The 16,438-nt window shown below is 40.7% G+C and overlaps 1 protein-coding gene across 1 annotated transcript in view; it reads right to left on the reverse strand.

Moving 5' to 3' along the window:
* Window positions 1-16,438, reverse strand: part of SGK2 (serum/glucocorticoid regulated kinase 2) — a 51,753-nt gene that overhangs the window by 23,482 nt on the left and 11,833 nt on the right. Inside the window, exons 4-7 of the mRNA XM_020998635.2 lie at window positions 15,692-15,749; window positions 4,402-4,485; window positions 3,806-3,937; window positions 2,232-2,344 (exon numbers count right to left, since the gene is read on the reverse strand). Of these exons, the coding sequence (XP_020854294.1) occupies window positions 2,232-2,344; window positions 3,806-3,937; window positions 4,402-4,485; window positions 15,692-15,749 (387 nt within the window). The remainder of the gene's footprint in view (window positions 1-2,231; window positions 2,345-3,805; window positions 3,938-4,401; window positions 4,486-15,691; window positions 15,750-16,438) is intronic.

The following is a 16,438-nucleotide window of genomic DNA, read 5'->3' on the forward strand; positions in this document are numbered from 1 at the left end:
TACTAGCTGTATGATCCTGAGCAAGTCACTTAACCCCAATTGCCTTTGGGGAAAAAAAAAAAGATGACTTATAATAAATAAAACTTCTATGGAGGTCACTGACTCTACAACATTTCCAATAACTACAATAGTAGTTATTGGTGTGCTCATACCTATACCATTTTGTAAGTTCCTTGAGGGCAGGATAATATCTGTGTTAAATTTTGCATCTTTCTTCAGGGCCTAGTGCAGCATTATTTAAATAGTAAGTAATTAATAAATGTTGGTGTTGAACTCATTTTAAAAAAAGAGAAGAGCAATCCAAAAAAAGGTTAGAAAGATAGAGTGAAACCAAATTATAAAAGGTCTTAGAAGGCAGGCTCAGAAGTTAATATTTTGTCATCGAGGCAATGAGGAGTGACTTTGGGAGGAGGGACATGATCAGACTCGAGCCTCAGAAAGATTATTCTGACAGCTGTATGGAAGGTGGACTCAAGAAAGGAGAAGCTAGGGGCAGCTAGGTGATGCAGTGAATAGAGCTCTGGCCTTGAAGTCAGGAGGATTTGAGTTCAAATCCAGCCTCAGACACTTAACACTTACTAGCTGTATGACCCTGAGCAAGTCACTTAACCCCAAATGCCTCATCAAAAAAAATAAAATTAAATTAAGATGAGAGACTTTAAAAAAAAAAAGAAAGAAAGAAAGGAGAAGCTGGTGGCAGGGAGGCCGTTTAGAGCCAGCGGTGAGAGGGGACCTGGGCCTGAATAGTCAATCAGTCAGTAAGCATTTATTAAGTCTCTGCCATGTGCCAGACACTGTGCTAAGTGCTAGGAGTGCAGAAAAAGACAAAAGACAGACTCTTCCCTCCAAGAGCTCACCATCTAATGGAGAAGACAGTAAGCAAACATATGTCTGTAAATAAGCTATACACAAGATAAATAAGAAATAATTAACAGAGAAAAGGCACTAGAATTAAGACAGATTGGGGAGGCTTCCAGTAGAAGGGATATTAGCTGGGACTTCAGTGTCACTGGATGGAAGAGTATGTGGAGGGATGTAAGGTATAAGAAGATTGGAAAGGTGTAAGTGGCAAGAGGGTGTTTAGGTTATGAAGAGCTTTGAATGCCAAACAGAAGGTATTATGTTTCATCCCGGAGGTGACAGGGAGCCAGCCACTGGCGCTTATAGAATGTGGGTGTGACATGTTTGGACTGGCACTTTAGGAAAATCACTTTGGCTGAATAGAGGATGGACTGAAGTCGGGAGAGACTTATGGCAGGCAGGGCCACCAGCCAGCCACCACACTAGCCCAAAAGGTGATGAGGACCTGCACCACGGTGGTCAAATTATCAGAGGAGAGAAGGGGGCATATGTGGGAGATGTTGGAAAGGTGAAATCTACAGGTCTTGGCAACAGATTGGATATGGGGCGGAGGAGGTGAGAGATAGGGAGAAGTTAAGGGTGACACCCATGAGCCCTGGGGCCTAGGAGAAAGATGATACTCTCAACAGTAGTAGGAAAATTTGGAGGATTTACGGGGAAAAATAATGAAGCCACAGACAACACACAAAGGCCAGGAGATGACACAGAAAAAGTATTTTTACTTAACATTAACCTACATAGAACCTATGACCAAATACTTAACCCAAATTTTACAATAAGGTACTGTAAACACCCCATGAAAGAAAAAGAAAAAAATCAGACTTCTTCTCTGGTACGAAGGGAGGGCTAAGAAATTTTACACAGATTTTCCAGATCATGGGGGTGCTGTGCCCCTAACCCCCCAGGATGTGGAAGGGAATAACTGTAAACAACTAAAATGTATTATTAAAAGGATGGTTAGCAAACATCTAGATAAGCAGTTCTCAAACTTTTTGGTCCCCAAACCCTTTTAAACTCTTAAAAAATATTAAGGACCCCTTAAAGTGCTTTTGTTTATATGGGTTATATCTATTGATATTTAAATTTCAGAAATCAAAACAACTTCAAATTATTATAAAAACCTCTGAAAAGGTCTTGGGGGCTCCCAAGGGTTTCCAGATCATACTTTGAGAACTGCTGATCTAGACAAAGAAGAAATTTAGAATGGGAAGCAACATAATTAGGGCATTTTTGTTAATCATATTGTTAAATTTAACACATATTTAAAATACATTGTACATAAGATTTTTAAGAGCAGAATTCTAGCTGAGCCTATAAGAAATTCAAAATCTCTTAGGGTGCTCATTCTCATGTGCTTAGGGAAAGCCTACCTGTAGATGATGTTCAGAGAATGCAGGTAGCCAATAGCGCTGGCCACTTCGGCAGCATAGAACCGAGCTCGAGGTTCGGGGAAACAGTGCTCCCGCTGCAAGTGGAAGAAGAGCTGGGGGAAAGAACAGCTTTGTAAGCAAGCACCTCCTTGCATGAAGTAGGAACCACTTCCATCAATCATCTTCAATTCCCACAGGTCAATAGTAATCACATTCTGCATGATAGCAAATGTGTAAGAGGCTGCGGATGGTTAGGTAGATTGTTAAGCGTAAGGAGCCATGAGACCAAGCTTATGTAGGCAGCTCTGCTTTGGCCTTTTCTATGACAATGGAAAACTTCCTCCTCACCTTCCCCACCTCCTAAGGTTATGAAAGTGTTCTTGTTTGTTGGTGTTCAGTCGTTTTCAGTCACATCTGACTCTTCCTGACCCTATTTGGGGTTTTCTTGGCAAAGATACTGGACTGGTTTGCCATTTCCTTTTCCAGCTCATTTTACAGCTGAGGAAACTGAGGCAAACAGGGTTAAGTGACTTGCCCAGGGTCACACAGCTAGTAAGTGTCTGAGGCTGGATTTGAACTCAGGTCATCATGATTCTGGACCTGTCACTCTATCCACTCCACCACCTAGCTGATAGGGTCCTTAGACCTACCCTAAATTCCCCTACACACACAATCATTCCTTCAAATAAATGATACAATCCAAAGTTAAAGTTTTATGTCTCCAGAAGCCAAAATTCACACCCTTTTAATAATGTAGCTTACCTGTTTGCCAAGGATCAAAGTGAAGTTTGCTGGCCTAAAGTTTGTATACCCCATTCTTTTCCCATTTTGAAAACTGGAAAGCTTTCCCTTATCTATTCCCTTATAAGTTCCCTCATATATATAAATTATCATCCTCTGACACCTCTTCCATTCTCTATTATCTTTATTTTTTAATAGCGTTTTATGGATAGCTTCTATTTTCCCACTGCCTAGATTTCCCCTATGTTCCTGCCAGAATTTATATCTGTTACCCCATTAACACGAAGGCTCAGAACACATGGCTCATCTGGGACAGTTAGGCTCAGCAGGGGGAAGACCCTCTGTTCCATCATACACTGGAAAGAATGCTGAATTTGGAGTCAGAGATCCAAGGTTCAAATTTTAGCTCTGTCACTTACTATTTGTATGTGGTTGTTTTGTCAATTACTTGCGTCCAACCTTTCATGACCCCATTTGGGGATTTCTTAGCAGAGATAGTGAACTGCCCTTTTGTTCTCCAGCCCATTTTATAGATGAGGAAATTGAAGCAAACAGGGTTAAGTGACTTGCCCAGGGTCACACAGCTAGTAAGTGTTTGAGGCCAGATTTGAACTCAGGAAGATGAGTCTATCACTCTATCCACTGCTCCACCTAGCTGCCCACTATTTGTGTGACAGTGAGTAAATTCCTTCACCTTTGGGCCTCATTCTCCTCATCTGTACAGTGAGGGGGCTTGAGCTAGGTAATCTCTAAGATCCCTTCCAACCCCAAGCCTGTGAGCCTATGATATTAAATTGCCTGATGTGGCCCCCTGAACAGTGCTGGTGACCCACCTCTCCTCCATTGACGTAGTCTAGGACAAAATAGAGTTTTTCTGAAGTCTGAAAGGAGTAGCGGAGGCCCACCAGGAAAGGATGTGTCACGTTCTTTAGGAGCACATTGCGCTCTGCCATGATGTGATTTTCCTACCAGGATTCAGACCCAAAAAAGGCAAAAACAATCCATGTTACACTGCTTCCCTCCCCAACACACAGACCAAGGGGAACACATGAGCATCCCCATCTCCATTCATGGGCCGCTGCTTCCAGCCTGCCTGAATAGCGGTGTCTACCCAGGGGAAGCAAGCACAGTTCTCAAAGAGGAATAACAGGATCTGCCTACATTCTCCAGTTGTTTGGTGCCAAGCTTTTGTGGATAGACAAGAAGAGTCTGTTCTAATCAGGTGCAGCCCAACCTAGCAGGAGTCTAAGCCAGAGCTAGCTAAACACAAACACTCCCCCATGCAATCCCAAACACCAGGGGGCTGGTTCTGGGCTGTTATGCCCAGAGCATGAAAATGTATATTAACAGCTTTCTAAGGACTTCATGGAGCTGAAGGGGGGCGGGAGAAACAAAGTCTCCCTAGTTCTCACTACTCAAGCTCTGTTACCTCTTTCTTTTTCAAGATGGATTTCTTCTGTAAGACTTTGACAGCATAAAATTTCCCATCAGACTTGCGTTTGGCCAAGAGAACCTGCACCAGAAACACAAAAGAGTTAGCAGTAAGAGATGGTCACCTGGTCTTCAAGAAACTAAAAAAGCTGCCATATGGAAAAGGGATTAGAGTTGCTCCATTTGGATCATAAGGTAGAACTTGAAGAACAGGATAGAAGCTGCAAAGAGGTAAATTTAGGCCTAAACTTAGGGAAAAAATTCCTAACAATTAGGGCTATCCAAAAATGGAATGGGCTCCCTCTAGAGGTGTGTGGGTTCCCTCCAAAGATGGTGCATTCCCCCTCACTGGGGGCCTCCAAGCTCCTACCTCTTGTAGAGGATGTGGAACTGGAGATTCCTTTTAGGTATACTTTGGATCCAATCTGGGGTACACATACCCTCAGTGGGTATAAGAAACTCATCAAAGTAGTTATGTGGAATATTTTGATTTGATTTTTCTTAATTGATTGCTACTCAATAAGTTACATTTTCAGTGTACCCTGAGAGAAACATGTCATTCCTACTAAATGTGCGCACAAGATTTAAATTTAATAACCTTATTTCTCATGTTCATAAGCATGGTAAATCCTCGATTTTATTTCCTTTCCTATTGAATAAGATACTGTAAGGTTTGCTGAAGACCAAGAGATAGGGGGACCAAAAAAGCTTGGGAATCCCTGGACTAGCTAGGCTGCTGAGAGCCTTCCTCCCACCACTCAAATCCTGTGACTCTATGATTCCATTGGCTCAAGGTAGTGGGAAAGGCCCAGCCCGTAGAGAATTTAGCGTTGCCCGGGGTGGGGAACCTGCAGCCTGGGACACATGCGACCTGGAGACCTCAGGTTCTCCACTGCTGCCTTAGGGCGATATGACCCAGCTCAAGTCATTTAACCTGACCAAGCCTGAATTTCCTCTGCTATTAGTCAGGATAATAATATTTGTGTCATCCTTCTCTAAAGATTGTGATGAGGAAAGAGTTTTACAAACCTTGAAGCACAAGAGAAATCTAAGTTAATGTTATTATAGTCCAGCTCAATAAACCCAGAGGAGAAAGGACCACTGAGTAGGATACTCAATTTCACATTTCGTGCTTTTTACATCTATCTCTATGTCTATGTCTATATAGATGTGTGTGCACACATGTATTGGGTATACATGTATATGTGCACTTGTGTGTATATATATAAGCCTGTATATATGTGTGCACATGTATGTACATACATATGTATCCGAATGCTATCTTTTTTTAATTTTGAAATTAACACCAAATAAAATGAGTATTTCTACACACAAAGAATAGAAGAGACTTGCCTGTGCAGCCACAACTCTGCCCCATGTACTAGCTTGGTTGCTTCCCCATTCAGGTACATAACAAATCAAACATGTTTTCTTCAAGAATCTCCTACTTGTCTGTGTTTCTTTCTGCTCTCTGCTACACATTTTTTAAAAATACATCAGTAACCCTCTTTTCTTGCTTTTATTCTTTTTTTTTTATTTCAGTAACTCTATTACTAGCCTACTGTGCTTTCTGCTGAAAAAATGCATCAAAGGCACAAAGTCCTCCCTGGAAGCCTTGACCATTCAGGACTGGTGATGAGCATTGTTCCCCCAGGAAGGCAAGAACACTTTGGGTTTGGCCTTGGGAAGACGTAAGGTCTCTGTCATCAGCTGGGGGGGAAAAGATTTTTAGGAAGGATGCTCTAAAAAAAGAGAGAGAGATAGAGGTGTAGCTGTCTGGAGTTAAACTAGCAAAGTTGTGGGTCCTTTAAGACACTGGAGTGGGCTAGCTACAAGCCAACATTGATACCAAAAGGAGGCTAAACACTCTGAATCACTAGACAAATCCTGTTGGCAGTGATCCACTCTGAAATTACCATTGAGCTTCACAATAATACTGACTGAGGCAATCTATGGCACCTGGTTTCTCTTTTGTTCACAATACTTATTATAATAACAACCTGAACTTTGGCAATTTGAACCTCAGTTTCCCCTGTCTTGCATGCACTTAGCTAAGGTGATGGTCATAGGCCCATAGGATTCATTTCTGGCAGGGTCATTAGAAATTATTTCATCTAATGCCCTCATTTCACAGATAAGGGAAACTGAGGCCCAGAGGAGGGAAGTAATTTATCAAAGATGCAGAACTAGTAAAGAGTAGTACTCATTTTTTTCTCACAAGAAGAGAAAAGGAATTGATTAGAAGCAAATCCATTTTTTTTTAATTAACAAAAATCTATTTTCTCTTTTTCCCATGGTGGGTAAAAAAAAAAAAAAAGAAAACCAAACCCTTGTAGCAAATGAGTATAGTCAAGCAAAACAAATTTCTGTATTGGCTGTGTCCCAAATAAATGTCTCACTCCGCATCCTGAGTCTATCATTTCTGTCAGGCGGTCAACAGCATGTTTCACCATTAGTTCTCTAGAATTATGGTTGACCATTGTATTGATCAAGGTTCTTAAGTGTATCAAAGTTGTTTGTCTTTATAATGCTATTGTTACATAAATTGTTCTCCTGGCTTTCCTCACTTCACTCTTCACTGGCTCATACAAGCTTTCTCAGGTTTCACTGAAACCATCGCTTTCATCATTTCTCATGGCAAAATAGCATTCCATTCCGTTCCTATATCATAATTTGTTCAGCCATTTCCCAATTGATGGGTACCCCCTTAGTTTCGTGTTCTTTGACATCACAAAAAGTGCTGGTAGAAATATTTTTGTACATATGAGTCCTTATCCTCTTTCTTTGATCGTTTTGGGATAGGGACCTAGTAGTTGTATTACTGGGTCAAAGGATATATACATTTAGTGACTTTCAGGGCATAGTTAAAATTGCTTTCTAGAATGACTGGACCAATTCACAGCTCTATCAATAATGCATTAGTGTGTCTGTTTTCCTGCAGCCCTTCCAACAGTTGTCATCTCCCCTTCTTGTCAATTTTGCCAATCTGATGGATGTAAGGTGAAACCTCAGAGTTGCTTTAATTTGCATAATTATTACTGATCTGGAGCATCGTTTCAAATGGCTAAGGGTAGCTTGTATTTCTTCCTTTGAAAACTGTCTCTTCATATGAACTGATGCAGGGTGAGGTAAACAGAACCAGAAGAACAATTCACACAGTTACAGCAATATTATAAAGATAGTCAACTGTGAAAGACTTGGTAACTCTGGTCACCACAATGACCTACCACATTTCCAAAGGATTCATGATGAAGAATGCTATCCACCTCCAGAGAGAGAAATGATACACTCAGTGAAGAAATGAAATATGTTTTTTCTTTCTTTTTCTGTTTTTCCCCCAGAACATACCTAATACAGAAATTTGTTTGGCTGAACTTCATATTCATAATGGGTTTTGCATTTCTTGCTTTCTCAACAGGTGGGGAAGGAGTTGGGAGAGGGAAAGAATCTGAAAATGAACATTTTTTAAAAATTAAATTACACTATATTTAATTTTTTTAAAAGTTAAAAAAAACTGCCTGTTCATATCCTTTGACCACTGTCCTATTGGGGAATGAGAGACTGGGACTTGAACAAAGGACCTCTGACTTCAGTACAATACTCTCCTTGAAAAATTGAAACTAGTAAATTGTAGTGGCCAAAGCAAGCTGCAATAAATGCACCAGAGGCAAGTCACTCCAAATGTGCTTCAGGAGAGCAGAACAAACCATGTCTTCCCTCTAAATTTGCAATTCAAGATGCGGAGGGGAGGGAACAAACATTTATTAAGTGCCTACTATGTGCTAAGCACATCACCAATATTATCTCATTTGATACTCACAACAATTCTGAAAGATAGGTGCCATTATTATCTCCACCTTACGGTTAGGGGAACTGAGGCAGACAGCAATTAAGTGATTTGCCCAGGGTCACAGAACTAACTAGGAAGTATCTGAGGCCAGATTTGAACTTGGATCTTCCCAACTCCAGGCCTAGCACTCTATGCACTCACCCACCTAACTGCCTATGATGTGAAAATAGCACAAAAAGAACATGATGAATTCAGAGAAGTCTGAGAAAACTTGTATAAAATCATACAGAATGGAGTGAACGGAACCAGGAAGATAATATACACCGCGACTGTAACAATATAAATAGAAAGAATAAGAAAACAAAACTGAATGCTATGCAATTATAATGACCAAAGCTGGTCCTGGAGAAGAGTCTCTCCTTTCTGCTGAGGTGGGAGCTAGGGGGACACAATATTATTATATATATATGTATATGTATATATGTATGTATGAATGAATGTATGAATGTATGTATATATGTATGTATATACACATATACGTATATGTATATGTTAGAAATAGACTTGACACCAAAAATTTAGTATCAAGAAAATTTATTATGAAGAAAGTCCAGAGGATTTAGAGTTTCTGGCCAGAAGTGGGCTCCACCCCTCTTCAGGGGTGGGCCCTGAGTGCAAGGGCAAGCGTGCTTTTATGCAGTTGAATTGGGCGCGAAACCTCCCAGGCCGGGATTGGTCCACCCCTTCCCAGGTTACACTTTTCCTTACATGTTTCCCCTTGATATGCTCAAGTATGTTCCCCCACCCTTAGTCATACATCCCATGACTCGTTAATGAGGCTCTAATTTTATGCAGGGTGTGTCAGATAATAGTAATGAAGTTCATTAAGCAGGCGCACTAGCACTTTTCAGGTGTCCTCAGGTTGACCCCAACTGGTCTGAGCTGGCTTGACCCTTATCTTGATTTTGGGGTCTTCTTGGAACAATCCACTTACTTCCTATTGGTCAAGCCCAGCCCACCTACAGTGTACCACTTCCTGGGACCTTTGTTCTTTAAAGCTCTGTATTATTCTCTTTCTCTGTGGAGAGACTCTCACAGTATATATACGTATATATGTATATATTGTCAGATACGGTTGATGTGTTAATTGGTTTTGCTGAATTAATCCTTTTTTTCATGCATTGCTACAATTAAGGTTTACTGGTAAAAACTGAAAAAATCAAATTGGCTTATACTGTAATTTATTTCATTTTCTGTCGCTACTGACTACAGTCATTACAATCACATCTGACTCTTCATGACCCTATTTTGGGGGTTTTCTTGGCAGTGATACTGGAGCGGTTTGTCATTTCCTTCTCCAGTTCATTTTACAGATGAGGAAACTGAGGCAAACAAGGTTAAGTGACTTGCCCAGGGTCACACAGCTAATAAGTATGTGAGGCCGGATTTGAACTCAGGAAGATGAGTCTTCCTGACTCCAAGCCCAGTGCTCTGTGCACTGTGGCACCGCCTAGCTACTAAACAACAATAAAACAACAACTTAAGTTATGTTTCATTTGTCTCTGAGTAAAATTTGGAAGTTCAGCTTTCCTGTAAATCACTCATTATCTCTGAAGTTCAGTCTTCCTGCTAATCACTGGTCTATTCTTGTGTCAAAGAAATCTGTCATCCTTGAACGATGCAGGTGGTTGGTTGTCAGGGAGACTGGTCTGTTGTCTCTGCAACACCGGCTGTGCTTCAAGAAAATCTGGCCCGGTGAAGTGAGCAGAACCAGGAGGACTTTGTACACAATAACAGCCATGTTATGCAATGACTAAGATTGTTTAACTGAACCCTTCTCAGCATTACGAGGATCTAAGACATCTCCAGAGGCCTCGGGATGAAAATGCTGTCCACATCCAAAGAAAGAACTATGGAAGTCGAATCGCTATCACTTATTTTTACCTTCTGTTGAGTTTTGCTTCATCTTTCTGATGGTTCCTCCTATTGGTTTTAATTTTTACGTACAACTTCACTAATGTGAAAATATGTTTAATGGGTATGTAAATGTAAAGCCTATGTCAGATTGTGCGCCGTCTTGGGAAGGGTGTGGGGGGAGGAAGGGGGAGAAAAATTTTCAACTCAAAAGCATATGGAAGTGGTTGTTGATAAATCAAAATGAATTAATAAAATTTAAAAAAAAAGAAAGAAAGTCTGGCCTGTTATTGCTGTGACGCTAACTAGCCATGCAGGCGGACACCACCAATGAGTTTTCCACAGTGACAAGATGGAAGGAGGGGTTGTTGCTAGCCCTACATTGCAGACTTCCATCCAATTGTATTGCCCCCATGCCTGTGTGCTTCTATGACGTCTTCTAGTTTCTGGATGCTCCTCCTTTTGTCTGTAAAAATGATCTGTCTGACCTCATTTGAGGTCTTTCGGCCTGCTGAGGAGCTGAGAGACCCCTTTCATTGTTAACTTCTAGCCTTACCGATAAATTGATTATGCTCAGAGCTTTGTGCCTCCATTTACCTTAATTTCAATCACAACATTGGGTAAGGGAGCAAGTATTTGGAAATGTAAAAACAAAAGACGCCAAAATAAATCTGAAAACAGAAAATTAATAGAAAATAGAAATCACTCAAACATATTCAGCTGAGTTGAAGGGGGAATTAGGTACTGCAGTGGTTTCAATGATGCTGAAGGATTGCATTTGTTTAATTCTTGTGTTCTCAGTTTCACTGCCCTGGGAGCAAAGACCGAGATGTTCTGCCCTAGTTATAGTTTTGTATGCCAAAAGAAAGCTGGGCAGACAGAGTATATTAGTTAATATGAGGAGGTAGGTGGCACAGCAACAGAGCACTAGGCCTGGAGTGTAAATCTGGTCTCAGACACTTACTAGCTGTGTGACCCTGGGCAAGTCACTTAACCTCTGTCTGCCTTAGTTTCTTCATCTATAAAATAGAAATATAAATGGCATCTACCTCCTAGGTTTGTTAACAGGATCAAAGGAGATAGTATTTGTAAAGCACTCTGCAAGCCTTAAAGCACGATATAAATGCCAACTATAATCATCAGCATCATCATTAGTAGTAGTATTGGCTCCCCCACAGGTTTGACACTACCCCATGTTTCTCAATAACCTACATTAGGACTCTGACACTTAGCAGCCAACGACAGAAAGATAAGGTCTGTGGAAATCTCCCAGAGAGGTGAAACACCAAGTCAGAGCTCAATGCCAGTATGGTTTTTCAATGGAAGTTTGTGACTCAGTCACTCCTAGGAGACTCCCAGACTTGAGTATGGAGCCAACACATCTTAGGTTGTTTCTCAGCATCAGATACTTTCAGGTATCCTGGAGAAGGAAATGGCAAACCACTCCTGTATCTTTGCCAAGAAAACCCCAATGGGCTCACAGAGAGATGGACACAACTGAAATGACTGCACAACAACAACATTATCAGTTATTGAGGAAAGGATGTGGGGAGTATAGATGCTGGCCAATAAGAATGGAGATGATTGAGAATTTCAGACATACCCTCCTCAAGCTCTCCAACCACAGCATGTCTAATCATTAAAATGTACTCTGTCCCCAGGCACCCAGGGCATGTTCTGCACCCGATGAGTGCTAAGGATATTTGATGACTGGCTCACTATTTTCCTCCATCACAAATAACATGCAAGCTACTCAAGCCAGCATCTGACATAACAATTTGAGAGTCAGATAAATTTATCAACTTCCAAGAAAGAAAATCAGAACCAAAAAAAATTTTAAAAAGATGCTTTTTTTGCCACAGAGCAGTGGTTTCCAAACTCAGAAACGAAAAGGAGGGACATAGAGTCTGAAGGGTCTGAAGAGGATGTTCTTACTCTTTTTTTGTGTGTGTTACTGGTAGTCTGGTGAAGCCTTGGACCCCTAATCAGAATACTGTTTGGCTTTTTGTTTTAAATTCATATTTGAAGGAAATCCTAAATTTCAGTTAAATGTTAGTAAAACAAAAATAAACATGCAATTTTTTTCCATCCAAGTTCATTGATCCCCTGAAATCTCTCCATGGGCTCTTTAGGATTCCTGGTCTAACAGATCACCTAGAAAAAGTTATGTAGAGAGTTGAGTATATTTTGACAGAGTATTTCTCTGAACCAGCTATAAGGCAGGTAGGAAGTCGCAGAGTTACCAGACTCTCTTCCTGCCCTGCTCATCCTTCTCTTCTGTCTCATATGTGGATTGAGGGAGGGCAAAAAGAAAACCCAAGCTCAAGGTAGAAGAGATGCACTGGAAACTTAGAAGTCCGAATAACCTCCAGGCCAGGAGTGGGGAACTTGGGTCATAGAGGCCACATGTGGCCTTGTAGGTCCTCAGGTATGAGCTTTTGACAGAGTCCAAGTTTTACAGAACAAATCCTTTTCTTAAGGGGATTTGTCCTGTGAAGTTTGGATTCAGTCAAAGGGCTACATTTGAGGACCTAGAGGGTCACATGTGGCCTCAAGGCTGCAGGTTTCCCACCCCTGCTCTAGGCAATTGCTGGGCTATAATGGCGAGGGCAGTGAAATCTGCAGTGAAGAGGACTGGGCTTCGAATCCTGACTCTTCCCTTCCTTGTACCTCAGTTTCCTTGTTTGTAAAATGAGGTGCTGCCAAATGGCTATAAAACTGTGCAATACCACCCTTTGATCCAGCAGTACCACTATTAGGTCTATATTTCAAAGAAATTTTAAAAAAAAGTGGGAAAGGACCTATTTATACAAAAATATTTATAGTAGCTTTTTGTGGTAGCAAAGAATTGAAATTGAGAAAATGTCTGTCAATTAGAATGGCTGAACAAGTTGTGATATGTGATTATAATGGAATATTATTGTGCTATAGGAAATGATGAGCAGGCTAATTTCAGAAAAACTTGGAAAAACTTACGTGAACTGATGCAAAGTGAAGTGAGCAGAACCAGGAGAACATTGTACACAGTAACAGCAATATTGCATGATTGTCAATTGATAATCAGCTATTCTCGGCAATATAATGATCCAAGACAATTCCAGAGGACTCATGAGGAAAATGTCCACATCCAGAGAAAGAATTGATGGAGTCAGATCAAAGCATACTATTTTCACTTTCTGTGGTTTTTTTGTGTTTTTTTTTTCCCTTTGGGTCTGTGTCTTCTTTCACAACATGACTAATATGGCAATATGTTTTGCATAATTGAACATTTATAATCTGTATCAAATTGCTTACTGTCTCAGGGAGAGGAGAGGTGAGATAGGGAGAGAGAAAACATGGAACTCAAAATTTTTGAAAAATGAATGTTTAAAATTGTCTTTACATGTAACTAGGGAAAAAAATAAAATTTTAATTTTTCAATGCAGGTGCTGAACTAGATGGCCTCTAATTAATGCCTCTTCCAATTCAGGATTCTTCACTTCCTGAAATAAGTGGCATAATTCTGAATGGAGAACTTCACAAAAGCAAAACATACAAAAACATCGGGGAGAGCAAGGTGAACCAATATTCTTTTTATTATGACTACACCAAAAATATAGGGCACCATAGCTACCCGATGTCTGAAATTTGTCAAACTCATGTTTAAGAGATTCTCTTTAAGAAGAGAATAATATCTAATTATGGGAACAGGGGACTCAGTAGTGAACAGGAGGCTTCAGCCAGCTTATTCAGCACATTCTTTTGCCTTTATACACAAATAACTCAAAGGTCGTTGCTTGGCTAAGTAAGAAATTCTCAGTGTGAAAGAGTGTTCTTATCAGTGCTGGCCAGAGGTGATTAGTGTTGGGAAAGGAGATATATAAAGGGTAACTTGAAGTTTTGTTCTTTCAGTTTTTCTTTCCTTGAAAGCTGAAAGTTTCAATAAGCTCTCAAATTGGGAGACTAACTCAAGTTATCCTTCATATATCCCCCCTATTCATCCTTTAAGACTTCTGCCTCCTCCAGGAAGCTACCCTAAACTATTCTATTAGGTCTGTCTCTTCTAAACTCCTGCAACTATTAAGACTGTCTGAGAAAGCAGGAGGTGGGGTGGGGAGGAAAGCAAATGAGAAATATACAAAGGGAAGTTGACAAGTACTCCATTGATGATGTGAGTAAAGGCATCAATGGTATTCATAACCATTTTGTAGATCTTGACACAAACTAAGAGGTATAATTAATAGGCCCAATAATACATTCCGCCCACCCCAAATACTGACAAGCTAGACCATAGGGCTGACTTTAATAAGAATGAATTTACTATGGATGTATATAAAGTCTAAAAAAATCAACTTCGCAAGTATAAAATTGAGAAGACTTAGATGGCCACCAATGTGTCTGAAGAAGTTTGGAGTGGGATGAGGTAGGGAAAGAGAAGCTCAGCACCTTGGAACTGGCCAATATCATCTTAAGCTTCATTCACAGAAAATTCAGTTGTCTAGGACTAAGGAGTGTACTCTGTGGTCAGATCATACCTTGAGTACTGTTTAATTCCAGTTCTTTTAGGGAAACACATTGAAAAGCTGGAAAGCATCAATATGAAGGCAAGCAAGATGGTGAAGTCCCTTGAGTTGATGCCATATGAGAATCATTTGAAAGAAATGGTGGTGTTTGGTATGGAGAAGACTTATTGGGGAGATGATAGCTATCTTCAAGTATCTCAGGCTGCCAAATGGAAGAAGATGAAACTGTTTCTGCTTGGCTGCATGGGACAGAGCTAGAAACAGTGGGTGGAAGAGGTCAAGTCAACAAGCATTCTTAAGCACTCACTAAGTGAAAGCACTTTGCTAATCACCAGGAATACAAATATACGCCAAAAGAATGACTGTCCCTGACAAGGGAGCTCACCTTCTAATGGGGGAAGATAAAGCATAAAAGGAAGCTGAGAAGAGAGGAGTAGAGGTAAGGAGCAAGGAAAGCAATGGTGGGGAAGTCTGGAGAGTCAGGAATGGATATATAGTCAAGTTTAGGCTTGATACAAGGAAAAACTTCCCAACCATCAGATCTAGCCCAAATCTAAGTTAATGGCTGATCTTTGATTAGGAGGTCTTATTTAACCTAGGCTTCTTAGGGTATGGGACAGCTAGGTGACACAGTAGATAGAGTGCCAGGCCTGACATCAGGAAGACTCCTCTTCCTGATTTCAAATCTGGCCTCATATGCTTAGTAGCTATGTGACCCCAGACAAGTCACTTAACTTCATTTGCCTCAGTTTCCTCATCTGTAAAATGAGCTGGAGAAGGAAATGGCAAATCACTCTTGTGTCTCTGCCAAGAAAACCCAAATGGGGTCACAGAGAGTTGGACACAACTAAAACAACTGAACAGCAACAATTTCAGGGTATATTTTGAGCATAACCAGTTTGCCTGGCATGGAGCCTACCGTAATCCCTTACCACTTGGATGGCAGTAGTCTTCTTTGATTGGCTGTTCAAATCTTCAAAACTGGCAAGCCGGAGAGGGGTTACACTTAGTACCATGAGACCACAGAAAAGAATGCTTGGGAACTAGGAAGAGAGAGATTCATGGCCCCAGATATCACTTACTTTTCCATAGCTACCTTTTCCAATCACTTTCAAGAAGTCAAAGTCTGTTGGCCTGGCACTGTTGGAAGAGAAGAAGAACGTATTACTAATAAATCTCTTGTTCTGGCTTCTGGTACGTTAGGGAGCTGCCCAGATCTTCCCAATAGAAGAGTAATTCCAATCATTGAAGAGGAAACTCTCTGGCCACATTTTAGCTATTTACATGATAATGAAGAATGATTTGGACCCAAAGCAAATTGACTTTTCTCCACTTCTTGATGTATGTGTTATATTACAGAGGGAGAAGGAGGAGGGAAATGAAAGGGAAGAAGAAACTAAAGGCAGAGAGGTTGAGCAGAAGGAGTGCTGGCCCTCAAAGAGAAGGACCTCGAACATTTACTACCTATGTGACCTTGATTGGGCAAGTCATTTAATCTTCCTAGGCCTTAGTTTCTTTACTTATAAAATGAGTATGTGGTTTGGAGTAGACAGCCCTGAATTCTCTTCTGTCTCAGATCTCTGAGCCTTGACTAAATGAATTACTAAAATCCTGAAGGATAGCATGTTAGCATTTGAAATGAATAGGAAAAGAGAAGGGCATCTCTCACCAAAGACTATGAAAGTGAGAAGGAAGAAAATAATAGGTAAGTATAACTTGGAGAGAAAAAAAGTATAGTGTCACCAGGTTGAGGTCAGATTTGGGAGAGTGGGGTCCTCAGGATGACCTGAGTACAAATCCAGCCTCAGACCAAACACTTGACACTTTCT

This window comes from Phascolarctos cinereus, unplaced genomic scaffold (genome assembly GCF_003287225.1).
Source record: "Phascolarctos cinereus isolate Bilbo 61053 unplaced genomic scaffold, phaCin_HiC Scaffold_2;HRSCAF=192, whole genome shotgun sequence".
Classification (NCBI taxonomy): Eukaryota; Metazoa; Chordata; class Mammalia; order Diprotodontia; family Phascolarctidae; genus Phascolarctos; species Phascolarctos cinereus.